This window comes from Pundamilia nyererei, unplaced genomic scaffold, assembly GCF_000239375.1.
Source record: "Pundamilia nyererei isolate P.nyererei 1_Seehausen unplaced genomic scaffold, PunNye1.0 scaffold00015, whole genome shotgun sequence".
NCBI classification, from domain to species: Eukaryota; Metazoa; Chordata; class Actinopteri; order Cichliformes; family Cichlidae; genus Pundamilia; species Pundamilia nyererei.
In genome coordinates, this window is record NW_005187416.1 from 2,160,447 (window position 1) to 2,186,926 (window position 26,480).

Here is a 26,480-nt window from a genome sequence, read left to right on the forward strand (position 1 = left end):
CTTTCCTCGTGGTTGCTTACATTCTGCTCACAGTTGCCATCCTCGTAGTCGTGGATGCTCTGGCTCTCCTCAGCCAGGTTCTCGTAGCTTTGGGCTTCTGAAACAGCAAATTCCATATTTAAGGTTAATTTTATTGCTGCAGTGCATATAGGTAGCTGGTCAGTAGAAGATTGTTACAGATAGACTTGACACTTGGCAACAGTGGGGAGGAAGAACGTCCCTATAACAGGAAGAGACCCTCAACAGAAAAATACTCAGGGAGGGGCTGTGGGCAGCAATGGGGGTGAGGGGAAAGAGAAGACAGAAAAGAAGAGCACAGAGAGACCAAAAACAAGGAAAGAAAAAGAATAAAAGTTACCCTGCAGTGATGGCAGAAGAAACACAACGGGGTGGAGAAGAGATGGTCAGTGCATTGTTGCACATCTCCCAGCAGCCTGAGGCTATACCTAAGGCCCCAGTCACACTGGGAAAAATATGCTATTCCTCAGTGATTGCTGGCTGGTTGCTGGAGGTTGCTGACAGTCGCTGTAAAATTGTTAGCTACAGCCCTAGTCATGCCGGCCTAGACTGGACTGGTCAGTGACTCATTGGAAACTAGAGGTCACAAGGGGGAAAAGTATGTTAGCAAACCAGCTGATGAGTAGTTTCTGGAAGATGCTAAGTGGAATTATTTGCAAAGAGTTATACAGTGGTGTACTGGAAACCTCCCACCAGCAGGCTACCACAGTTGCATGGAAGACCTGCATGCAAATATGCACAAACTCCTCACCAAACAGTAGTAAAATGTTGAAAAGCACAATAAATACTGAAAACAAAGACTATTAGCCTTCAAGGTAAAATTATTTATTGCTGCAGTAAATATAGCTACAACTTTCAGCAACCAACCTCCAATCAGGAAATACGTATTTTCCCCTAGCAACCAGAGGATACCAACTGGTCTCCAGGCCTGTGTGAGTGACGACTAAGGGATGGTTTAGGGACACCTGATTCAGCTCTAACTGTAAACTTTATCAAAAAGGAAAGTTTTAAGCCAAGCAGGGACCTGCATCCACAGGAGAGGGGCCTGATAGCTCAGGACTCTGACTCCCATTCTATTTTTAAAGACTTGAGTAGCCAAAAGTATCACTGCAGTCTGAGAGTAAAGTGCTCTGGTTGGATAATATGATATTTAATATATGTTTATTTTGTACTATGCATATGGGAAGAAGAGTTTAAATTCAGTTCTGGATTAAACAGGGAACCAGTGAGTCAGTCTTTGTCTGATCGATCGTGTTAGAAGTTAGTTACTAGATGAGTTTAACATGGCAGTGCAGCAGTAAGAACTCGCCTGAAGATGGCATGAAGATTAAACCTTCATGCCTCAGATTGAATATTCAGAAAACGTACAGTGTTGCTATGAAGTTTAAACAAAAGGCAAATATTTATGTTGAATGGAAAACAAACAAACAAAATGACCACGTAGTTGAATATTCAGGGATTACTCTTAGATTTCAAAAGCACATCAAGAATATGAGCAAATAAACCAAAATACAAGCTGACTACTTTTGGACATATTAAAAACTCACTGAGGAAGCTACGTGGGTTTAATGTAATGAGGCTTTCTTATCTCTCATGCTGGCAAGTGAGACACTTTTGAAAGCATTTTGATAATTTGATAAAGAAGGTTTAAAGCAGGAAACTCCAAAGGTCCTTGGACGCTGGGACTTGCAAACATGGACAGTATAACTGAGGCTTACGAGTAAGAAGAAGGGATTATTCAAGATGTGCTCAGTGGCTAACAATCACACATGTACCGTTCCAGAATCAGATCAGATATCCAGGCGCTGTTGTCCCTGCATAATCATTATTAATATTAGTCTAGGATCAACAATCCAATTGACCAATCATGATGTCAAAGCTTTGTAAAGTAGGGAAAATGTTGTTGTTGTTTTAATAATAAAAAATAAACAACTTGTTGTCTACATAGACCTTTCTTCTGGAGCAAACAGTAAGGATTTCAGGTGTTATTTTTATTCATTTATGCATTATAATGAATATATTACAAAGTTTAGCTTGCTGTTAGCTTGCTGTTAGCTTGCTCGTGATACCTTTCAATTGCATTAGCTAACTTCTTGGTTAATGCAAACTGAGTTCTCCAAACAGTTGACCAGTCTATGGCAGTGTTGATTCGGGACCAACATTTATTATAATAATGCAGGAAATCCACTAACACAAAGATATCAGATCATACATAAAATCCAATTTCAACACTCCTTTATCAACCAATAACTGCCAGAGTGACTACATCCATCTTATCTACTACCTATGGTTTTATTTAGTGAAGCCCTTCTGGTTGAATATGAACAAAGCTGGGCAAAGTTACTGACAGCCTCAGCAAAATGTTTGACTAGTTTGTTTGGTTTTGTGGCTAAAAACCAAAACTATGAGTTTCCATCGACTCCTTATGGAAGCTTGTTTCCACCACTGGAAAAAACAAAACAGAACATAACATAGATTTTTGGGTTTTAATCTTGAAATTTAGGCTCACTAAACAAAATAACCTCAACTTCTGACTTGCTAATGCCAAAAAAGGACTTTTTCAGTGGTGGAAACAAGCTTGCATAAAACATTAACTAAGCTAGTAAAGTCTGTCACGATGAATGCTTTATCATCAAGGTAAGGAAGCTCCACTAAGTTGATTCTGTTCATCTGAACGCAGCATCTTCAATCCCAGTACTATGGGCAGGAACATGGGTGCACCATGGATTCCTTAGTTTCGCTCAGTGTAGCTAACTTGTAAATGGAAAAAGTAGAAAATAGGGCTCTGTTATTCTTTCCTGGAACGCCACTGAGCCATTAGTTCAGGTATGTGGACAACACCTGGCTGAAAACCAAACCTCAGCACATATCAGGATTCACTGATTTCATTAACTTGGTGGACAAACATATCAAGTTCTCCAGGGCAGAGTAAAAAAATGACAGGCTAGTTTTCTTAGATGGTCATCTTTCCATCAGCAATGGGGGACATTTGAAAGTCCGTGTGTACCATAAACCAACAATACTGATCAGTATTTAAAGTTTGAGTCTCATCATCTACTGGAGGACAAACTGCGTGTCATCAGGATGTTACAACATCATCTTCACAGACTTAGCAACCAGAAAAACAGATGGGTTCATCTTTCACCATCCTACACTGCTGTGATTGCAGTCATTCCCTAACTCTCTGTGACTGGTACTGATGACCAATGATGAGCAAGTCATGAGCAACGGTAATGACGACTGGCATACCAACAGTAGCGGTTTTTGATACGGGCGACACAGGCGGTTTCCCGGGGCGGCATTGTGGTGGAGGGCGGCATCACGGGCATCAGCAAAAAAAACCAAAATTGCCTATCCCAGCTGTCATAGGGCAAGAGGTGGGGTACACCCTCGACAGGTCGCCAGTCTGTCGCAGGGCCAACACACAGGGACAGACAACCATTCGCACACACATTCACATCTAGTGGTAATTTATCCAATTAACCTATCCCCAAGCTGCATGTCTTTGGACGGTGGGAGGAAGCCGGAGTACCCGGAGGAAACCCACGCAAACTCCACACAGAAAGACCCCGGCCTGATGGTGGAATTGAACTCAGGACCTTCTTGCTGTGCGGCAACAGTGCTAAACACCGTGCCACCGTGAGCATCTAATAACCAACTCGCAAAATAAAATAAAATAAAAACATACAACAAACACGAAAACACCAGACATTATGATACAGACTTATAATTTGCACCGATGTATTTTCGAAATTCTATATGCGAAAAGTGAGCGCGAGAGCCCTCGGTGCGCCTGCTCGCTGCTGAAGTCAAAGTAAACTTTATTGTCATCTCCACTACATACAGTCCAGCATATAGAGAGACGAGACGACGAGGCTCCAGTTACAGCAGTGCAAGAAAATAAACAATAAATATAAGAAGAGTAAGAAAATAAATATACACTTTAGGACTCGGGGTAAAGGGATCAATAACAAGGGGAGTGTTCGCCCGGGGCACCAAACAGGCTAGGACCGCCACTGCATACCAATCATAATGAAACCGACCTCACAGCCCATCGTTAGTCAAAGGTGCTAGTTTTGTTCGTTATGAAAATTTTTATAAGGTTGGGGAAACCTGCAGTTAGCCAAGACTGAAGAAGTCACTCTTCTGCTGAAAACGCTGCATTCAGATCAACAGAATCAACTTTCTCAGCTTGTTTAAAGAGAAAACTCTCTGTTGACCCCTCAGTTTTTTTCTTAAGTGCAATTCTTGTTAATACTTTAATACTAGTAATACTTAAATATTACTACTTGTAAACTGCTGATGTCACATAAATGACCCGATGACTTATGGGACTGTATACGTGATGTTTATGTGTTCTAGGCTTTAGTGCTATACGGCAGTTACAGTTATCCGGTGTTGATTAGCCATTTTTGTGTTAGTGTATAACATTACTGCAGCTGTATGTGTTCTGTGTTTTATGTGGTTAGCGGAGCACTGTGATTAAGATGGATGTTTCTGTGCACCACCTCTTGCTGCTGTTGTGGGTGAAGGGGCATTCTTAATAAACAGCTGTGGTTCCTGTAGCTTAGCATTACAGCTAAGGCAGGCATAGCAAGTCAAAATATAGAAGTTTTTCTCTCTTCCTTGCCTGAGCTTGCCATATTATTGATGTTTGTCAGCTGCTGGCTGGGCTAAACATCTTGAGGTTACTACTTGTTTTGTGAAGTTCACCAGTTTGACTTTACATTTTTAAAACTCATAAATGTTTTCTGTTATTCAATTCAGCTCAGTTCAATTTCACAGCAACAGCCGCCTGAAAGGGTTATCAAGAAGGTAAAGATGGTCCCTGATCGAACCCTTTATCAAAAAACAACGCTTTAACCCTTATCTTAAAGGTAGCGTCTCTCAAATCCAAACTGGGAGCTGAGGTCTTAAAGGTGAAGGCTCTGACTCCTATTCTACTTTTAATAAGTCTGAATTTAAAAATGAGAAGGAGCAGACTGCTGTGTATCCTTCCACAGTTTGTGGTACAGTTACAATTACATCAAGCCAAAAATATTCTTCGTATTTGTCTGACTTGTAAAATAAGGAGCACTTTCCTTGTTTGGCCCAAATCCTTGACAAAACAGACATCATAAACACTTCTTAGTAAGTTTGAAACCTTAGCTTGGATCAGAATATGTGGTGCTGTCTTGGATCTGAATCTTGTGCATAAAACTGTCACTGCCATGTAAACTGGTGAACACGCGCTGCCCTTTAGTTTGTGGTTTATGGTCAAATGGCAGACTGGATGAGGCTTTAATTTCAAAGATCTGAAAGTGAGAGAAGGAAGCGTGGTTTCATAAGAGGAGGGGCAATCTGTAGGAGCCACTGAAAGGTATAATAAAGTCTTGCCTGCCATGAGAAACTGTGTCCGCGGAGGTAGAGGTGGAGTGCCCGTTTCAATGTTTCTCTGCTGGTATTTGTTGCTCCTGCAAATTTGCAGACAAGAGAAAATGTCAAGCAAAAAAATCTACGTTAAAGAATGTAAAGTCTGCAATGATGTCTGAATCTGGATGTGAGCACACAGTGTAAGGTCTGCAGAGCTTACTTTGGTACAACAGACATGTTTAAGCTACATGGTCCCTTAAATATATATATGGAGTATATGGAAAATATGGGGAAACATAAATGTTTAAATGCATCATTTGTTTAAATGAATATTGATTATGATAATAATAATATTAATATTAATAATGTATATGGGATGACTTGTACGGACTGAAATGTGGCAACAGAGAGAAAGCTGAGTAAATAACATAAAGAACTAGAAATTATAAATGAAACTCAAAACACAAAATGCCCAACACAGTCTGATGGTAGTTCATGAAGTCACAACTTTTAATTCCTGCTTTTGGACATGAACTTTCCACTGAACATGATTTTCCATCTGTCTGTGGAAAAGCCAGCTGCTGCTGCTTTAAAAGAACCTTCACGATTTGTGGTACAGTTGCTGTTAAAGAGCCAATAGAATTCTTTGTTTTGGACTTATTTGTGAATTAACAGCACTTTTCTGGTTTGGCCCAAATCTGATTTGTATCCATGTGAACAAAATTATACTTTTTTTTCACTTGCACAAATTTTGTAGGTTGGAGGGATAGGTAGCGGAGCAAGCCAATTGGCTGTGCACACTAGAGACCTAACTTTGAATACTGCATGTCACAGACTTTCACACTCATTTAATTTTTAAATCTATTATTAAGTGAAAAAACTATCCATTTTTAAATTTTAGCCATTAAAACTGCTGAGATTTAGCACATAACTGTGCTACTTATATAACCAACTTTCTTACCTTTGCCTATTAAACCTATTTGGTTAGGTTTAGAAAAGAATCAGTGTTTGGGTTAAAATATAATGTTTAACACAATAGTACTTTTAAAGCTCTGGTTCCTTGTTTTTTTCACATTTTCTTGGTTTGGATACATGATGCAGACATGAATTATACTTTCTACTGAAATATATCAGTTACAAAGTCTTGCTGTCATTTTAAGTTTTGTGGTAAGAGTGAGCTGCTAGTTCAATGTTACATTTGGTCACAAGTTTGTAACATTATCAACTGGTTACACTGCTGTGGTCGTAAAATATACAGACACACAGAGACTTTTTGGAAGCCTTGCAGAAAAAAGTTTCCAAATAGTACAACATAAATGTCATATACTGCATGTTATGCTAACACTCCTATGCTGATCAATATGTGGACTTCCAACTAATGCACAGTACACAGTGTAATAGTTACACATCCTCTAGGGTGAAAATAACAAAGTTTTACTGTTTAGAGTAAAATGTCAATCATATATATTAAATCGCTGTAATTTTCTGGATATTTATAATTGTGTTATTTGTATATATTACCGTTATTTCTTATATTTTGTAATTTAGTTCAATCTGCTACTGTTCTTATTGTCTTGGAGCAACTATAACCCCATAATTTCCTTGGGGTTTGATAAAGTATTCTGATTCTGACCTCTGGTTTTCTCCCTATATCTCCTGCCCCATGGCTCTATTGGGTGTCACCAGTGAGTCCTTTCCTGTGGACATGGACAGTCTAGCACAGTATGCCCACTGTCACCAATTTGGGTTTTAAAATGGATAGGGATTTTAGATTTGACAGTCAAGTCAGAGCAGCAGTGAAATCCAGCTTATTTCATCTGAGGCAACTGGTCAAAACCCATCCTGTCAAAAGATAAATTCAGAACAGTAATGTATGCTTTTATTATAACTGAGCTGGATTATTGTAACTCGTTGTACCTTGGTATTAGAGAGTCATCCTTGACATGAAAAATTACAGGTAACCATGGAAATCTGCTAGCAACCAAAACAATCACTGGGAGGTTTTTGGTTTCAGTGACATCTTTGCAATCAATTTCACCCAGTGACAGCCAGAAACCTCAAAGAACCACTGCTAACCGGTTGGAGAAGGCACACACTTCCCTAGCAACCGCTGACTGTATCATGTCTAGTATGACGGACAACTCTCAAGGAATGTTTGCATGTAAGCTCAATAAAAAAAACCCCAAGAAATTCATCTCTATGAACACAAAAAGACTGTTTTTTGTTTTGTTTTTTGGGGTTTTTTTTGTTTGTTTGTTTGTTTTTGGGGGGGTGGGGGGGGGGCCTTACATTACTTGCTTTTACAGTGCTGTGCATGGAAAGTAACCAAACCACATAGAGATTTTTTTGCAACTTTGTAAAAATGTAACAGAACACCATAAATGTGACATATAAACTTTTAAAGTCTAAATGTAACATATGCTGACATATTTTGTAGCCCTATGGCAGCTGGGATAGGCTCTGCCCCCCGCGACCCTAACAAGGATAAGAGGAAGAGAATGTGTGGATGGTACTGCAGTGGGGAACTGGTTACTTTTTGTATGTTACTATTACGCTACATGAATGGTTACGCAGATGTCAGGGAACAGGGAAAATGATTTTGATACTATACTTGCCCAGCCAAGTTTTTTCATCCCCAAAAAAAAACTACATTTATAATGTATCATATTTTTATACTGGTTACATCCTGGATGTGTCAGAACATCACAGCCCACAGAGTGAATGGTGGAAGTAGTTTAGCTAATACACTATTTTTAGCATGTTTGCTGTATGTATTATCATATTGGCTTGTGATTTTTTTTCCAAGGAATATTAAAACAGCTGTATTTCAGTAAGAACTCATGTCTGAAAGTTTGTTTTTGCTATAGACTGTATATATACTGTGTGGTTGTTACAAATGCAGCTTACAGTTAGCATTATAGCTAGCTATGCAGAGTCAATTTAAACACACAATATATAACAATTCAATTTGTGCTTATAAAGTTGGTTTAAAACTAGTTTTGCTTGTTGAAAACACCATCAGCTGTGTTGGGAATTTCATGATTCAGTACTGAAGCCCTTTTTCTGGTTAGTTTAGCTTAGCATTGCAAATGAAAATGGGAGAAATAGCTCCCCGTTTGATAAAAACACTGCTTAATAATAAATACAATAAACATAGAAGCGACATAGACTTCTCACTGAAGCATAAGTCAGACAATAGAAATAAAAACAACAAGTCTGATTCTTTAAATGTAAACCTGCGCCTGTTTTTAGTACATTCATTGTGTACATTCACTGTTATATGATAAGTATACATTTATGCATTACTCAGTTTTGAAGTTGAATTCGTTTTTCACATTGTGGATTTTGTGTTGGCCTGTTGGGGGGGAAAAAAGAAAACACAGTTAATTCAAAGTCAATTAGGAAAAAAGATCAATATATTTGCACTTAAAGGCCATTTAAAAGGATTTAAAGAACAGATTTGGATTGTGTTGCCACAAACAAAGGAGAAAAATAAATCCAAATATGATATAAGAGTATTTAAATAGGATAAAATGAGGAAAAAAGTACTTTTAAGTATGTTTAAAGCATCTAAACAAACCATATTTAAATGCATAAATGAATAAACAAAGAGCTCTGCTGTTTTCAAACGCACAGTGTTCTTTTATCTCCACATGCTGTTACCTATGATTAGTGTTTGTGTTGTATTTTATTAGCTCTTTATACATGTGCATACGCTCAACCAGCACGAAGCCCCGCTTTGTGGTGATGCAGCCCAGTTTCCCCACAGGGATCATTAAAGTTTCATCTAAGCTAATCAGATCCAGAGGGCACCCCCTAATAATAGTAATTCATACAATTATAATAGTTGTTCTTCTGGCTTGCAACGAACCCTTAAAGTAAGTAGTTTAGCTTCTAGTGTGTCATGGTTTGGTTTCTCTTCCCTTTCCGGCTTATGATTTGTGGTGAACACGTGCATGTGTTGGTTTAGCAGTGAGTTTTTAAAAAAAGAGGTAGTTGAATTAAAAATGAAACTGGTGTCTGACAGTCATTTCAGTTTGCTCTCACTTATTTTGAACCTAAGGGTATAGTAAATAAGTGGAATGAACCAATCCTGTGTGTCAGGTGTCCAGATTTCTGTTTAATGATGCTGGTCGCCAACAGCTTGAAACCCATCAAGGGAAAAAAAACAACATGAAAGGATTCATAAAATAATGGAGGACATTTGATGCAAAGATGTCATTATTTTTTCTTCTTGTCAAGATAACATATACCTTCTATAAGATCTTATAACCACTCTGATCTGTCTTGAGGGGCCCCATAAAACTGCTGAGAACAAAAAAAGTTATCTCTGCAGTACAATGTCAGGTCACAGGACTTAGCATTAGCTGGACCGTTTAGTGACACTGAACTTGGAAAACTAGATTTAGATACTAGGAAGCTACTTTCTCTGATTTCTGGGGGGTTTAGGCTTTAGAATTTAAACAATATTGCATTTTGACACTTATAATAAGGTAACAGCTTAGTTCGTTTTACAATGTGTACAAAAACCATGCAGTATACTGAAAATGAGACACACGGGGGAAAAGGGATAACACACCTGTGAAAGCAATCAGCATGGTCCAAACGGCACGAAACATAACTGACACAGGAAACGAAACAACGCTAAACACAGGGACAAGAAGCTCACAGCAGCCACAGAGGCAGAGGAACAGGTGCTAACAAAAGATGAGACAGTGAAACACAGAGGAAACTTCTTTTTTCAGATGCTCCCTTAGAGGTCATGACCGCAGATCATCTGCCTCCATCTCACCCTATCCCTAACATCCTCACCCCATGCCCTCCTTCACTACATCCATGAATCTCATCTGTGGGTTTCCTCTTTGACTCCTGCCTGGCAAACCTCACATCACAGCAGGTCATGTAAACCGCCTCTTTCAATCTTGCTGATCACCTCATATCACAAATAAAAGACAAAATATCACTAGAAACCACAAAGTACTAGAAAAGACAAAGAAACCAGTAGTTTGTCTAGCTCTTTGACTACTGTCCATCTGTCCACGATTTTCCCCAGCGTCAAACCCCCTGACACCTGCTTTTAGTGGAGCTAAATAAACATTTCATACACTCTAGTGGTTTCTGTTTAAAAAAAAAAAATTCTGTATGTTTCTGGTTTCATCATTTCTTTTTTGCAAAACATTTTGTAACGTCTCCTTTCCTGCTTCTGCTCAGTTCGTCCTGACTGTATCTGAATATATAGCCCTGTCCTTCCCCTTAGTCTTTGTTACAGGGAGGACTTGTTGGTTTCTGCCTGTACATTTTTTGTACTTTGTGTTAGACTTTTCAGCATGAATAAAGGTTTGCTGTTATTTGTGGAAGGTCCTGCCTTTGGATCTCTCGCCTCAACACTGATGCAATGCATTTCCAATGGCAAAGTCTCAACGCTGCCCTCATGTTCTGTGTGATTCTGGTGAGTCAAGCCTGAAGATGAGTGGCTTCAACTCTTAACTTCCACAAATCTGACTGCAGCTTTCTCTGGAAGGAGCTACGTTTTTCTGAACCGGGTGTTTATTCATAAAGCCTAAAAATCCCAGGCTTGCTTTACAGTCTGTACAGTACATGAGTCATGACCTGGATAAAGAAAAACCTTCCTTCACTGAGAAGCAACTTTATGAATGTCTCTGACATAACAGACAGGCACACAACATGACCTAATGTACAGAGTGTACATTTCAAACTCATTTTATTCTCACCCACAGGAGATGGTTGCAATGCCAGATCTTCAGAAATGAATTATTTAAAAAGAAAAAACAAGCCAGTCAAATAAAATAAAATAAAAAAAAACAGTCAAATAAAAGACCAAACCATGAGTGACTAAAAGGAACTAAAAAGAGGAAGGTGATTCAAAACGGCCAGTTGGTGGGCAGATTCTTATGTGGAAGGAAGATTATTCCTAAGTCCAGGATAAATAACAGTAAAGCCCAGGTCACTGAGAGAGGTTCGTGGGCTCATAACCTCAGTTACCTGAGGGCATAATACAGAGGTGAGACCGTACAATACCATCACAGGACAAGCAGTATACTGTAAATATACTGTAAGCAGTATATTTACAGTAAAAAAACAGTAGCACTTTCTATCACAGCTCGGTAATGAAGGGATAATAGTAACAAGTGGGACACAAGAGGGTTATAATGTGGTAATTTCTAAGTTATTACTATGCAATTAGCAAAGTAATAACTATGTAATATTCAAGTGATATCATGGTAGCAATAGTGATTACAGTTGAGTAATATTATCCTGAAATGTATGTAATAGTATAATAAGAGCCCCAAAACTGGGGGTAATAATATAGAAATAGAGCTCGGTAATAAAGGGGTAATAGTAGGGTAACAAGGAAGAAAGAAGAACGTAACAATGTGGTAATTTCTACGTTATTACTACTGAATTACCCATGGTAGTTTCTGTGTAATAAGCAGGAAACAGAGCTGCAAAATGCAAAACTGCCTGTTTCTCTTTAATAACATATGAATAACCTATTAAAGCTAACTTAAAGAAGTGTGTTTATTACCTAGAAATATCTCAGGTAGTTTCTGTGTAATAAAAAGGAAACAGAGCTGCAAAATGCAAACTGCTCGTTTCTATTTAATAACATAATAATTCCATAATATTAATTCCAGGTAACAATCAAACACATTTAATTAATAGGTTATTAACAGGTTATTGATGTGCTATTAAATAGATGCAGACAGTTTTGCATTTTGCAGCTCTGTTTTGTGCTTATTACACAGAAACTACCACAGGTAAAGTGGTAATAATTTATAAATGATCACATTATTACATCATTGTCACTTCCTTTTTACCTTACTATTACCACTTTATTACCGAGCTCTATTTCCACATTGTTACCCACAGTTTTGGGGCCCTTATTATCCAATTACACAAATTTCCGTGTAATATTACTTGGATATTACATGGTTATTACTTTGGTAATTGCATAGCAATAACTTAGAGATTACCACATTATTACCCTCTCGTTTCCCCCTTGTTACCCTACTATTACCCCTTTATTACCATGCTGTAATAGAAAGTGCTACCAAAAACACATTTAAAGTATCAGAAAAAAATAGTGTATGCATTATTATACAGGGATTCCTGTAACTCCATATTTTTTTATTTTTGAACTAGAGTAACTTTGCATCACTCACAGCTCAAAATAATCTCATTCTGACCAGTCTTACGGTCCCTTATTTATTTCCTCTGTTTAAATAAGGCATTTTAACTCTTCTCTGTTTAAGTTATCCTACTTCTGATTAACTGCCCCTCTTAAACAGAAAGCAATGGTGTAGAGCTATGTGCCTTAGATGACCATATTAGGATGCATTATATGGACAAAAGTAGAGGGCTACCTACACGTAACACCTACAGGAGCTGTTCAGCCATGGACACCCCCATGACATGGAGCGCTTGGGACACTCTGAAGAGGCTGCATCAGCAGGGCGTTGGTGAGTTTTAGACACCACACGCCTCAGCACTCAGTGACTACACTCTATAAATGTATGTGGTCTGCCACTTTGTGGCTGTATTGCTGAGGCTCTTAGATGGTGTCATACTTGCAATGATAAGACCTACAACTGATCATGCAGGGAAGAAATTTCACAGGTTGACATGTTGCAATGATGGCATCTTATTACTGTATCAGTCTTGAATTCAGTAAGTGCCATATAACGTTTCCTCTCACTGTCATCACATAGCATCTTAAGACTAGAAAATGAGTTTAGCTCTATTCTGTTTTGTTCTGGCTTGTTCCAAATCACAAACTGAACTAAGCTCTAAGGTTGCTGAACGAACATATTTTAAAAACACTTTTTGTGCAAATAAAATTACTGGAAATGACACGAGTATGCAAAATATATTGAGGTGTTGTTTCCCAATCTTTCTTTACTTCTAGGAATTTTTTCTTTTTCTCTTTAAAAAAAATACTTTTAGTAAGTTTCATTTTGCTGTGCATATATAGTTAAATAATGTCATATGTGAACATCCAGACTCACGAGCAGAGTTAGGGCCACCACAGATTAAAGCCTCTGAAGCGATTTAACACTGCAGAATGGTGGGGTTCTGCACATGCTCACATCTGGAATTAGATCTTTCTATTTGTGACAGGGAAAAAAAATTAAAAGCACATGCATCATTTTTAAGTGTTACCTTATGAGCTTTATCAGCAATTTAAAAAGAATAACAAGAAATTATTTAAGTTGTTTTAATACCGGTAAAAATCTTAACATACATGGCTTAAAATAGCAGTCATGCCTAAAAAAAGCAAATACGAATGACAAAAATACTGGACTGTGTGGCTACAGGGTGTACACAGTGTATACAGAAAAAAAGGCATCGGTTCCTGAACCACGCAACCAGTTTCAGTGTGTCCACACCTTAAAAAAGCTGTCTGACAGCTCACACAACCAAATGGACAAACACCATTCCTGAAATGAACTTTTCTACATAAACTTACAGGAAAACACCTTCACGCACTCTCTAAAGCTCCCAAACACTTGTTGCATAATGTTTTGACATTTCGCTTATCGGGGTTTCAATTCAACATTTCTGCTATAAGAAGGGGAAGAGAATAAATCTGTGTGAGAACAGGAAAAAAGTGGTAAAAATGTATGTCGTTGATGTGCAGATGAAGGCTTGTTCAGTTTTTATTGGCAGGTGCGCTGCAGAGATTCAAACCTACCTCTTTTTCTTGATATGCACTTGCAGATGAACATGAAGATGATGCTGATCACCACAGACACGAAAACCATGCCAACGACCACCCATAACCATAGGTACTTGCGGATAAACGCCATGATCGCACTGTTTGAAGGATTTAAAAAAGAAACAAAAAAGTCTGAACACTTCACCACGAGAAGCACATCTGAGCCGCTGCTTTTCAGTATACACAGAGCTGGGGATCGGAAAGAAGGCCATTCAACCACTTCCTCTTTTTTTCTGTGTTGACTAAGTCCTGGGGTTATTTTTGTATTAAGATTAGCATTCTGAGAATCAAACAGGCACCTCAATAACCTCCAGGGACTCTTCTGAGCCAACTGCACTGCCAACCATCAAAACGTCTCAGTTTTTGTTCTCACTTCAGACAACCTCAGCCAAAGTATTTGAGCTACTTAAAGCTGAAAGAGAAGGTCAGCTTTAAAGTGAATTGTTTACTCCAGTTGGACGGATGTATTTATGTGCCTTTATCGCTGTGAACGGAATGATATAAATACTCGTTCCCCAGTTTATCTTCATGCCCGGCATCCTCTCTACACAGCCACTTCCTGCCAACTTCCAGTTACAAATACTGCTGATTCAGAATACAGCCATGCAAGATAAAGTGATATTCGGACATGAAAGCACATAACAGTTTACTGTCTGCTTTGACACGTGACGCCTTTCACTGCAGTTAGACCTGATAACCACTTTTTAAGTATTATCTCTAATTATGGATAAGAATAGAATGATTTTTATCACAAAAAATGCAATTAAAGTGTTATTTCAATACATGTCAACTTCCAAATACTCCAAATAAGTGCCTTACCTTTCTTCCATATCTCTGGTTTAAGAAGGACGGCAATTTCAGTAAACAGAAGGTGAAAGCGGATGGTGTCTAGATATGACAGGACTCATCATGTGCTGCATCTTTGCATGCCATCGTCTAATTTTCTTACCTAACCAAAGAAACATGAAGGCTGAGACTGGATTATCCCCACCCCCTGTCATGCACCAGTGACCAAATCATGTGGGTGTTTGTGTGAGGCTATAAGAAGAGTCAGACACGCATGACAAATTTACACATCTGTGTTAATACTTCAGTTGGAGAAAATTGTTTTTGTTTTATTTATTTGGTCGGAATAGAAATGTCATCACAGATGACAGATTTTGATATTTTAAACAGGTTCAAATTAACATTTTAATACATATTCCTTAAACTACAAACATTGCCAGTGTCAGCACTGAACACTGGACTCTTGTGTAGGTCTCTCACATTTTCAGTTCCTCTTATAAATCATGACTTTACATCAGTTTATCATAGTGTAATCTTTAGGGAGGTGTTTTCCTGTCCAGCTGCACATTCACAATAATTGGGATTTATATCATCTGTTGATAAATATCTCTTTTGTTTTCTGTTAAGAATTAACTGTTGAAAGCGAGATTTAGTTTGGGGGGAAAAAACAAGTCGATTTTATTTTAAAAAGGTGACACCGGAATTGGGAAACTAACGCTGTTTACTTATAGGAAAATGACTCTGTGCTTTCAAAATATTACCACAAAACTGCTAAGTGGTGGACAGATATGAAAGTAACTTTCGAAATAAGTAGATATATGATTATTTTGTCTTGTATTTATTTCTATGTTGGTTTACATTACGAATAAACGCAGGCCTTTTGGAGAGTTCACAAGTGGTGATTTTATTTTGAAAGACAAACCAGAAGTCGCACTCTTTCGTCGCTAGCTTGACACTAGTTGTGATGTTAGCTTGTTTTCTTGGACGCTCCTAGCTCTGATCTCACCGCCCTGCTAATTGCCTCACGCCCCCCTCAGGAAACCATGGCCTCGGAGGCCTCGGGATCCCCTCAGTCGTCCCAACATGACGGTAAATTTCTTGTGTCTTTGGCGGTTTGTGGTGAGTGTGTTGAGGGGCTGGGAGCAGCGAAGCCAGCGACGGCCTCTGCATCACTGGCAACATTAGCTAGTTAGCATCCTCAATGCGACGTGTCACTGCCTCATGCTGGGCATTTAACATTGCGCAGTGGTTCACAAATTTGTGGAAACTTACTGAAGCTCTGTATAGCTGAACATGAGGTGCATGTGTGACATATTCAAGCTAACGTGGTTGTCTCTTTAGTAATGTTACACCTAGCTGGTTAGCTCCTAGCTCTGGCTAGTCTGACTAATTTGATCTAAAGGTCGGCTCTGGCCTCTGGCAGTCCGGCCCTGCACTGACAGGGTCAGTCATATGGGTCGCATCGGTGGCCGTGCTCTGTGGTGTGCACGGGATACTGACAAATCCTGCAGGAGGCTTTCCCTTTGGTTATCAAGCCGAGGTCCAGGGACCCAGAGGCGGCATTGAGAGCATCTGGAGCTTCAGGAGCTGAACGTGGGGCTCCCACTTTCTACAAACTGTGTGAAGAATTCCAGTCCAGGTTTATGTTAAACAAAATAGACTGCGACAACGGTAATACATTCAAAACGATTTAAGCTTTATGCGTCCTCGGAGGTAATATTACAGACACTCTGTAGCTAGAGATTCTGTCACAAATCCACACACACATTAGAGATTGAGGGATGGGAGCATCTCCTAGTGGTTACCTTTGTTTTTATGCCTTATAAATAGACCTGTACATAATGTTTTAAGATGGCACTTGGTGAGGTGTGTGGTAGGAGTGACAGATGGGTTCAAGGTGGGATTACATCAGGGATATGCTCTGAGCTGCTTCTGATGATGGACAGGCTGACAGATGAGGTCGGGCAGGATTTTCAATGGACTGTGATGTTTGCCACAGATCAACATAGTGATCTGTAAGGAGAATAGGGTGCAGCCTGGAGAGGTGGAGGTATGCTCTGGAGAGAAAGGAATAGAAATTGTATGTGAATGAGAGGGAGACAGGTGTAACAATGAAAATGCAACAAGTAGAAATAGTGGCGGTCGAGGAGTTTACCTGGAATCAACAATCCAAAACAATGAGGAGTACACAAGAGAGATGAAGATGAGAGTGCAACAAGGGTGGTGCCGACGGAGACGGGGGTGGGAGTGAATTTTGACAGAAGGATAAAAGCAAGAGCGAAGGGGAAGATTTACAAGATGACCGTGCTGACTGACAAAAAGATGTTTCACTGATGTACTGAGGGAGGACATGAAGAGTGTTGGTGTAACAGAGGATGGTACTAGGGGCTGGGTGAGATGGGGGCAGATGATCTCCTGTGACGACCCATAAATGTAGCCTCTGAAAAAAGGTGGCTCTTTTATTTATTATTTAATTTGGCACACATGCACCTCTACAAATAATGGGAAGGTCTTGCATATTCGCTGGCCTACAAGCACTTTGTGTTCGGCATCATCTGGTGTGATGCAAAATTGTGTTGTTGGTATTGCTTTGGTTGTGTTAATGACTTCTCAACAAAGCTGGGTTTTTTTTTTCAATATTATTTTTTGGCATTTGACTTTAGGCAAAGAGAGAGAGAAAGACACGCAGCAAAGGGCTATGGTCACCTGCTCACCCACTGAGCTGCAGATACCTGTAGATTTTTGGAGAGCCAGGTGTTAGTAATGGTGCTGCTTTGAGCTGAGCAGTCATACACATGTCATTACTTCTTGACAATGGCACCTGTTGAGCAAAAGTTGCTGTGGGAGTGGGTTACAAAGGGTGGTGGTAAAATAGACTGAAAGAAACTGCTTCGTGGCGGTTTTATTTTTATCTTAATATATATTAAAAGCAGCCAGAGAAAAGACGGTGTCTGTTCAAAGTGCAAAGCGCTGCCTGCAGTGAGTAAAAGAGGAGGATTTGAATATTTGAAACAGTAATTAGTAACGGGCCTACCTTCATTCAGTCGTGAGGTTTGAGGGAATTACTTACTTCTGAAAATGCAGGGCCTGTTTAACTTGAAACTGGTATAAAATAGCTTTGACCGCCAATGTGGGTGCCTCGGGTGACTTTAACTGGTTTACTAGTGTGGGTAAGATAATAGAAAGTTTTGTGGAAGTGTATCAGGGTTCGATATAATGGCTTAGTGGAATGGGAACAGTAAAAATGTACATTTGGCAAGTTGACTGGCCAATGACAGCGTTTCTACTCATCAGTTCACCTGTGAAGCAGACTGGCTCACTAATGATTTGTTTTTTTTCCCCACCAGAAAATATTTTCACATGAAATTAACATTTAAACAGTCTGGATAGTTAAAATATGAATGGAAGCCCTGTTTTCTAACTGTATGCAAAGGGTGAGTCAAGGACAGATAGCATTTACTCAGTTTTGTTTTAAAGGTTTAGCAACTATTTTTTTATTCTGATTTACCAAGTTCTAGAATTGTTTAAATATAATCATGTGACATCATATCATGTTTATTTGAGAGAAACAGCATAAATGCAGAAGCAGTGTGTGAAAAACTGAGTACACACCCTGATTCAGTAGCTTGCAGAACAACCTTTAGCAGCATTAACGTGAAGTAATTGTTTTTGGTATGACTGTATCAGTCTCTGACTGTGGTGTGGAGGATTTTTGGTCCACTCTCCTTTTCAATGTTGCGTCAGTCCATTGAGGTTGCAATTGAGGTGGCTGGAATTAATTCAGTGCATTTCATTGTGAGGTCTGGACCGTTGCAGCACCTTGATTATTTTCTTTTTCAGCCATTCTCTTACAGACTTGCTGCTTTTTTGGGATCATTTCCCTGTTGCAGGAAAGTTAAGTCAAGTTTCAACTTTCAGCTAGATGCCATCACATCTGACTCTAGAATACAGAGACGACTGGATTATCATGGTGGATTGCAAGCCCAAATCATCACCCCTCCATCACCGTAATGTGGCGTGATGTGGCGCTGTTCATTGTGGTCAGACACCTCCACATTGATCTCGTATGTCCAAAGGACATTTGTTTTTGCAGCTTTGCAAACCTAAGAACAGACTTTCTCCTGGCAACCCTTCTAAACAAGCCATACCTCTTCAGTCTTTTTCTAATTGTAGTGTTATGAATTAACATTTAACAGGCTAACTGAGCCCTGTAGTCTGAGATGTATTTCTTGGGTGTTTTTGCAGTTTCTCTGAGAAATGCACCACCATTTGACGTTTGGTGAATTTGCTGGGACGTCCACTCCTTGGAATGTCATGGCATTAACACACACCTGAACACCACAGACCAGCAAACGGCCAAGTCTTTTATAGAAGTTGTCACACATGCTGCTGATCAATTAAACAACTGCATTTGATTAGCGGTACTTGGCTACTACTTACCCTGTTAAACTTGTGGAGCAGTAAGGACAAACTTAGGTTTTCACAGAACTGCTTAGAGTACTGTGAAAACTTAAGTTGTATGTCAGCAGGAACTAGGATTATAGCCTTATGTGTGTTTATATTTTGGGTTACTCAGCACAGGTTAGGAAGGTACCTGTGCTTATTTAGGAGGATGCAGGTGAGGCTGGAGCAGGGGTGGGCAATTCCAGGCCTCGAGGGCCGGTGTCCTGCAGGTTTTAGATCTCACCTTGGGTCAACACACCTGAATCACATGATTAGTTTGTTACCAGGCCTCTGGAGAACTGCAGGAGCTAATTTAGCCATTTAAATCAGCTGTGTTGGTTCAAGGACACATCTAAAACCTGCAGGGTCACCGGCCCTCGAGGCCTGGAGTTGCCCACCCCTGGGCTGGAGAGACATACAAAATAGATGAAGTGGTGGATTGCTGCAAGGCTGTCTTTTGACTTTATTTCAGCTTCCTGTAATGTGTTATTAAATTTTTTGTTATTAAATGTCACTTTTTTCCAATACCCCTGCATCAAGACTTGCTTCTTAAACACTCCTTCCTTTGCGGTGTCACATGATATCAACCACCTTCTGTGTGGGATCTGGTTAAGAAGCCCTGATCATTTTTGCCTTTGCTTTCTTGGCATTTTGAACATGGATGTGACAAGCAAGGTGTGGACCTGACTGTGAAACTGTTGAAAATGAAACCGGACATCTCCACTTTAGTCCTATTAGCCTTGGACAGATTTCCAGAAGTCTTGTCGTTTGGTCAGATACAACTTTGCCGTTCTGCCATGTTTTTTTTTTCTTGGTGAGAAGACACTTTCTACTGGCAGCCCTTTTAATGAAGCCATATTTGGCCCGTTTTTTTCTAATTATGTTATTATGAACTTTAACATTTAAGTTGCTAACTGAGGCCTGCTTCTGCATTTTTGGCTTACTTACTAACAAATAGATAGAGAAACGGTGTGATATGTCACATGCTGTTGTTAATCTCTTAGAATTTAAAGTGGGTGTGCTTCCTTTTTACAATAGTAATCTGTTGCCGGGCGTCGGTTTAACTCACCTTGTCTGGCAGATGATCTTATGCCGCTAGGCTTGGTGTTGGAGTCCAACCCAGGGCCCTCTGCTGTGTGCCTTCCCTCACTCTGTCCCCACTTTTCTGTCTCAAACCGTCACTGTTTTATCAAGCAAAGGCAAAAACGCTGCTGTGAGGTTGAGCCTCTGTTATATTTGCATCATCATGAACTGGCGTTGCTGTTAAATTGGTTAATTACTGACTTTCTTTATGCGCTCTATCATGTGATCTTTGTGGCTTCCTGACGTGATCGGTTACACACCAGAGCAGTCAGCTTTTATTTTAATACCAAGAAGGAAAAGATGCAGAGCTTTTGAGCTGAGGTAAGTGTGAGAAAAGGAGATTGATATATGCTGTGCTTGAATACAACACAAACTTGTGAATACGTGGCGATGGAGTTAGTGTTTCCTTTTGTTTGGCTGTCACATGACCATGGTGGTATTGAGCTGAACCGTCCGGCTGCTCGTAAATGTTTCCGTTTGGCTGTCCGGCTTTAAGGATTTTATCTGTATCGCTGCGGTTTTAAATAAAAGATGAAGAAGTAGGAAAATGTAGGACCGTAGGAAAACCAGTGTCTGGTTGTGTTTGCTGGCGGGAGGTTTTTATACTTCATTTTATGCGTCGCCTGACTGATATATTGGTGGGCACAATTTATCAGCTGATATTAGTATTGACCTATTTATAATGGCTGGCTAAACAAACACGACAAAGGAGAGAGGAGAAAGACCCTTTAAGTAGGTTCTGCATCTCGATGTTGGATAGTTTGCCCACAAGAACAAGACTGCACTTTGCAACTTTACTGATGGCAGCATGTGTTTGTAACGCTTCAATATCCAGCTCATCCGAGTTAAGCAGAGCAAGATTTTTAATCATGTCAATCATGAAAATGGTCCCAGCAGTTCAGTGGATGGCTAAAATATCTTGCACTGCACGTACCAGTGCTCGGTGAGGTGATGCCAACAATAAAAAAGCATTTGAAGATCTTGTCAAGTTTGAGTTAAAGTTTGATAATGGAGTAAAATATGTTAGTCATTTGACGCTGAAGGTTTTGTGCTTTAGTAGATCCACTGTGCATTGTAGCACACATGTAATAAGATGTGCTGTTTTTAATTTAAATGTGGGTGTTTATCAAGATGGTTCATTAAATGCAAGTGTGTAAGTAATAAAGGTGAGTCTGTTTTTAGATGTTTTTCTAAAATAATCTTTAATACTTATCGGTTTTATTATTCTAGATATATTAAATGATAAAATGATGTGAAGATGTTTTTCATAGTTAATAAGAACCAGATTTATCTGAAAAACAGGGATGACACCACTCATTATTATTATTATTATTATTAGAAAGAACCAAGTTTTTGTTAACATTACATTCAAAATTTTCTAAATATTTTCTACATATGCATTTTTTAAATACTTATTTGTCCACAGTATCGTGATAGTCCATATTCATAAAGCTATAGTTTTAGATCCTTACCCCCCCAAAATAGTAAGTAACTTTCTCCATATTGAAAATTTTAAAACGATACTACAAAACTTGTGACAGTAATGACCTGAAATATTTCATCATTTCATTTAAGAAGTGTATCTTTCCCCCTGGATTTTTTTTTCAGTCAAACTGGTGATGGTCACGTGGAAAGTTAAAAAGGTTAAAAACAATCAGTAAATGTGATTATGAAATGTTTATAAACGACTAATGCAACATACATTATATTTATTTTTCCTCACACTTCTCTTATGAGCTTCTACATATGATATATCTAGAAGTTATTTTAAATTATCTAAGAAAAAGCTTCCATTTAGCTGACTATTGACAGCCTTGTAAAAGAGGCCACTGGTGGACTTTACTCTGTTTTTAAAGGTGTCACGAGCTGAAACTTGCTGGTATAATAAAAGTTAAGTAACTGACCACATGAAACCACATGAGCTCTCTTATATTAATAAATGAATCTGCAAAAATCACTATTTAGAACTTTTGTTTAAAGTAAAAAGTAGTCTTAGTTCCCAAATTTTGCAGATTTGCTACTTCGTAATAATAAATTATTTGTTAATGTTTTCATTTCTGTATCGCTATCCAGAGACATTTAGTCTGTACTGTTTTGTCACATTATTACATTAATGATCAGTAAATTAGATAGTAAACATGTTTCAGCCTAATTACATTTAACATTTGCGTAACATTATGGCTGAACCATACAAGGAATTCAGTGATTTAATCGTTGTACTTATTGGTTTGATTATATTAGATATATTTAATCATAAAATTGAAAGTTGTCATAATTTCTAAGAACCACATTTATCCCAAAAGCATCAATAATAATTTGTATTCATATCATTTTAGGGCTTGTTAGCTTTTATTCACCCTCTGATTTGAGTCCTTAGTAATGAGATAAACGACGTAATGAGTGCACTGATTTTTGTGGATGTTTGCCCTTTGACTTGAATGATTTCTTTTCAGCTACATGTAATCAGCAGCTAATTTTGTTTTGTTTTTTTCCTCCTTCATTATCATTCAGCGGTGCTACAGCAGCGAGTGGCAGCTCTGGAGCAGGAGAGGGCCGAGTTCATCAAACTCAAGCAGCAGCTGGAGGTGGAGTTCAACCAGAAGCGGGCCAAGTTCAAAGAGCTTTACCTCTCCAAGGAAGGTGTGGATGGTCATAAAACTCTACACAATGTAAAGTGTCTTGTTGGACATAGCTGTGGAGCATCTTTGGCCTTTTAAACTGTCTGTTTGAATTGAACTCGTGCATGCTGAGGTGCAACACTGAAAGGTTCTTCTTTTAAAATATATAAACAACTGTGCTGAATAAGGAAAAAAGTCTGAAATACACAAGTGTCACATTGTGCATTTTTCCTCTCTCCTCCCATCATTCATTTCATGTCTCACCTCTCTCCAGAGGAGCTGAAGAGGCAGACAGCTGCACTGGAGGACGCCCATTCCGAGCTGAGCTCCGTCCAGACCCAGCTCTCTCAGGCCCGGGCTGAGATAGAGACCATCAAAGCTGTGGCCACCGTGTCGGAAAACACCAAACAGGAAGCCATCGACCAAGTCCGCAGCCAATGGCAGGAGGAGGTGGCCTCCCTGCAGGCCATAATGAAAGGTAAATGGAGCCTGACGCTATGTGAGCAGTGAAAACCTCTATTCCTAATATCATTGCTCTTTTGCTTATTATTTGGGAGGGTATTTACTTAGATTGATAACACTATGAATATATTCTCTAAAAGATTGTTTACATTTAAGTGGTGTGATCAAAACATTTCTGAAGGCAGGTCCAAAAAACAAAAACAAAAGCTCTACCTGATTTAAAGCTTGTTGATTTCACCTTCAAGGTCTCCTTCATGTCTGGTTGGCTTCCAGTGCAGCTTCTATTCATAGATCAATCCCTGGAAGTCCACTTGGCGCTGTGCAGCCTGGGATCAACTTATGTTTCAAAGTGACTCGGTCTCCCCCTATGACTCTGTGATTTTCAGTCAACAAGTCCACAGTTTGCAAACTACTTGTTCGTTCTTTAAAAACGTTCCTCAGGTTATGCTCTGTGAATTCATCCTCTAAGTTCAGATTGTCAACGTGGACTTCTACAAGTTCATGATTCACGTGTAAGGCATGTTATGCTGGCTCAGACAAATCTTTTTTTGGCCATACTAAAACAATTTTTACTCACCAGTTGGACTAGAGGAACAAGTACAAGGCCACACACAAGACTTCCACTGAGAGTATTAAAACCAGCGTCCCTGTTGTAAACCACCTGCAAGTTTTAGATATCACCCTGGGTCAACACACCTGAGTGTTTAGTTCATTACCAGGCCTCTGGAGAACTTCAAGACATGCTGAGGAAGTAATTTGGCCATTTAAATCAGCCGTGATTGGATCAAGGTCACATCTAAAACCTGCAGGACACCGGCCCTCGAGGCCTGGAGTTCCCCCACCCCTGTTCTAGAGCGTGATCTTTGGTGGTACACCAGACACCTTTTAGTCAGACTTTGACTTTGAAATTTTACGATCATATCTCAAACAAATTAAAGTGAGCATATCGGCAACGTGCAGGGACCAACCTGTGCATGAGAGCTGTGCATGTAATAGGAATAAAGATTAATGTAGAATAACATGACCTGATTGTAGTGCAGTCACAGTGGGGTTATTAACCGCTGCTCCAAAATGAAAATTAGATGATATAATCAATGCTTAAACTCAGTCTCGATGTGCTGTGCAGAAGTATCAAAATGTCATTAATAGTGAGGCAAGTTCCTATAATCCATTGTACACACCAAGAAAAAACATGTAATTTGAGGAACGTCTAGTTGCACTTCAATAGAGCTTTTAATTTAGCGCCTAGATGGATCCAATGTGAGATGCACTGAAAGTTCGTTTGATTTTAAAGTAAATTGAACCAGAACAGTGCTATCAACATGCTGAAATAAGCTCCAGTAGATCCTCTGAATATTTGTGATTATGAATGAAGCTGTCCTGTGATTGTCTGTGCAGCAGTAAAGTGTGAATGAAAGCTGTTAACTGTGAAAACAGTGCATACTTATGCCCGTTGTGCTTAATGTAATTAAAGAGGGAGGGACCGAGGCTTCAGGTAGATAATGATCATTTGATTTGTAAAGGCATGAAGAGAGTGGCGTATAAAAGCTGCTAATTCACAAGCAGATTTTTATAACCAGTGGCCTTACTGATGCAACACGCAGAGGATTTGTGTCAACCCCTGGAACTGAACTAGGGACCTTTGCATTTGTAGATGAATATTTTAAACCACTACACTCCATCACTCTGGTTGTTCCAGGGTTTTTCCCATATTTTAACACGCTATACTGGGAAACTCATTTTCAAACTTTATTTGGAATAATTCTAATACACACAACCATAAATTTGGTGATCTTTTCTAATATTACCCAAGCTGCCAGGGTTTCTATGAAACACAGACTACACACACACACACAATCCATACACTGCATACAATTTCAACTCATCTGTCGCCTCAGCCTGACTGAAGTGGTATGTGTGCAGCTCATCTGTACACAGGCAGACAAACCAGTTAGACTAGGCTTGCTGTCTCAGCTGTTTGTTCACTACATTAACTGTGAGGTCGCAGTGAAACACAAACAAATGTGAATAAGTAACTATTGATTAAAAAATATTTTTTATCTTTGTGCTGCCAGACAGCTCTCTCTGAGGGGGGACTGTTATACTGTTCAGTCTCCTTGGATTACAGCAGTAATTTAACATCTCAGCTCACTTAATTTGTTGCTCCACAGCTGATTTCCTTGATTTCTTATGCGTTTTTTGACATTTGAATCAATGAGGTAAAACCAGAAAGTTGTATTCTGTCAAGCAAAGTTCCACTTTTTGTAAAGTGTTGCTGCAGATTTGTCGGCTGCACATCCAGGATGTGAATGCCCACCGCATCCCAAAAGTCCTCTATTGGACTAGACCTGGTGACTGCAGAGGTCATTTGAGTACGGTGAACTCCCTGTCAAGTTCAAGAAACCAGTTTGAAATGAGTTGTACAAAACAAGGGTGTTATAGACTTTTTGTAAGTAAATTTTAACTAGTTTAAGACAGTAAACCAAGAAAATAGTTGAAAGATTAACTGATTTAAAAAAATAAATGCAACCCTAAAAATCTGTTGTCTACTCGTTTATCATGAATAACCATCACAAAAACATTTTGAAATGAAAATTATCCCCCACCTATATCAGAAATATTGTTCCTGTTTTTATGTATTCACGCTTGACTGCACGACTCGATGTGGATGTGCTATTGTTCGGTTTCATCGCCTGCTTCCTCTCCTCTCCCCGTGCAGACACTGTGTGTGAGTATGAGGTCCAGTTCCACCAACGCCTGGAGCAGGAGCGTGTCCAGTGGAACCAGTATCGCGAGGCGGTGGAGAGGGAGCTGGGCGAGCTGAGGCGCCGGCTCTCCGAGGGTCAGGAGGAGGAGAACCTGGAGGATGAAATGAAGAAAGTATGTCTGCTACGTGCATTTTTCAAAGTTTTGTCTACTCCCTTAATTTCTGCTAATATGGAATCTTAACTTTCTGAAGTTTGTTTGCTTCCTCTCAAGTC

At 39.3% G+C, this 26,480-nt stretch overlaps 2 protein-coding genes across 4 annotated transcripts in view; one reads left to right on the top strand and one right to left on the bottom strand.

Annotated features, from left to right (window-relative positions):
* Positions 1-15,063, bottom strand: part of scimp (SLP adaptor and CSK interacting membrane protein) — a 16,634-nt gene extending 1,571 nt beyond the window's left edge. Inside the window, exons 1-5 of one of the 2 annotated variants that reach the window (XM_005725396.1) lie at positions 14,927-15,063; positions 14,084-14,205; positions 8,677-8,725; positions 5,395-5,471; positions 42-97 (exon numbers count right to left, since the gene is read on the bottom strand). In XM_005725396.1, coding sequence (XP_005725453.1) covers positions 42-97; positions 5,395-5,471; positions 8,677-8,725; positions 14,084-14,205; positions 14,927-14,937 — 315 coding nt within the window. In that variant the 5' untranslated portion in view covers positions 14,938-15,063. Of the gene's footprint in view, positions 1-2; positions 98-5,394; positions 5,472-8,676; positions 8,726-14,083; positions 14,206-14,926 lie in introns of both variants that reach the window. The other variant, XM_013908851.1, reaches the window with a different exon arrangement.
* A 765-nt stretch (positions 15,064-15,828) lies between these two features.
* The window catches only part of rabep1 (rabaptin, RAB GTPase binding effector protein 1), a 41,348-nt gene continuing 30,696 nt past the window's right edge, over positions 15,829-26,480 (top strand). For both annotated transcript variants that reach the window (XM_005725397.1, XM_005725398.1), the window contains exons 1-4: positions 15,829-15,982; positions 22,931-23,059; positions 23,312-23,515; positions 26,219-26,379. In XM_005725397.1, the coding sequence (XP_005725454.1) occupies positions 15,937-15,982; positions 22,931-23,059; positions 23,312-23,515; positions 26,219-26,379 (540 nt within the window). In that variant the 5' untranslated portion in view covers positions 15,829-15,936. The remainder of the gene's footprint in view (positions 15,983-22,930; positions 23,060-23,311; positions 23,516-26,218; positions 26,380-26,480) is intronic.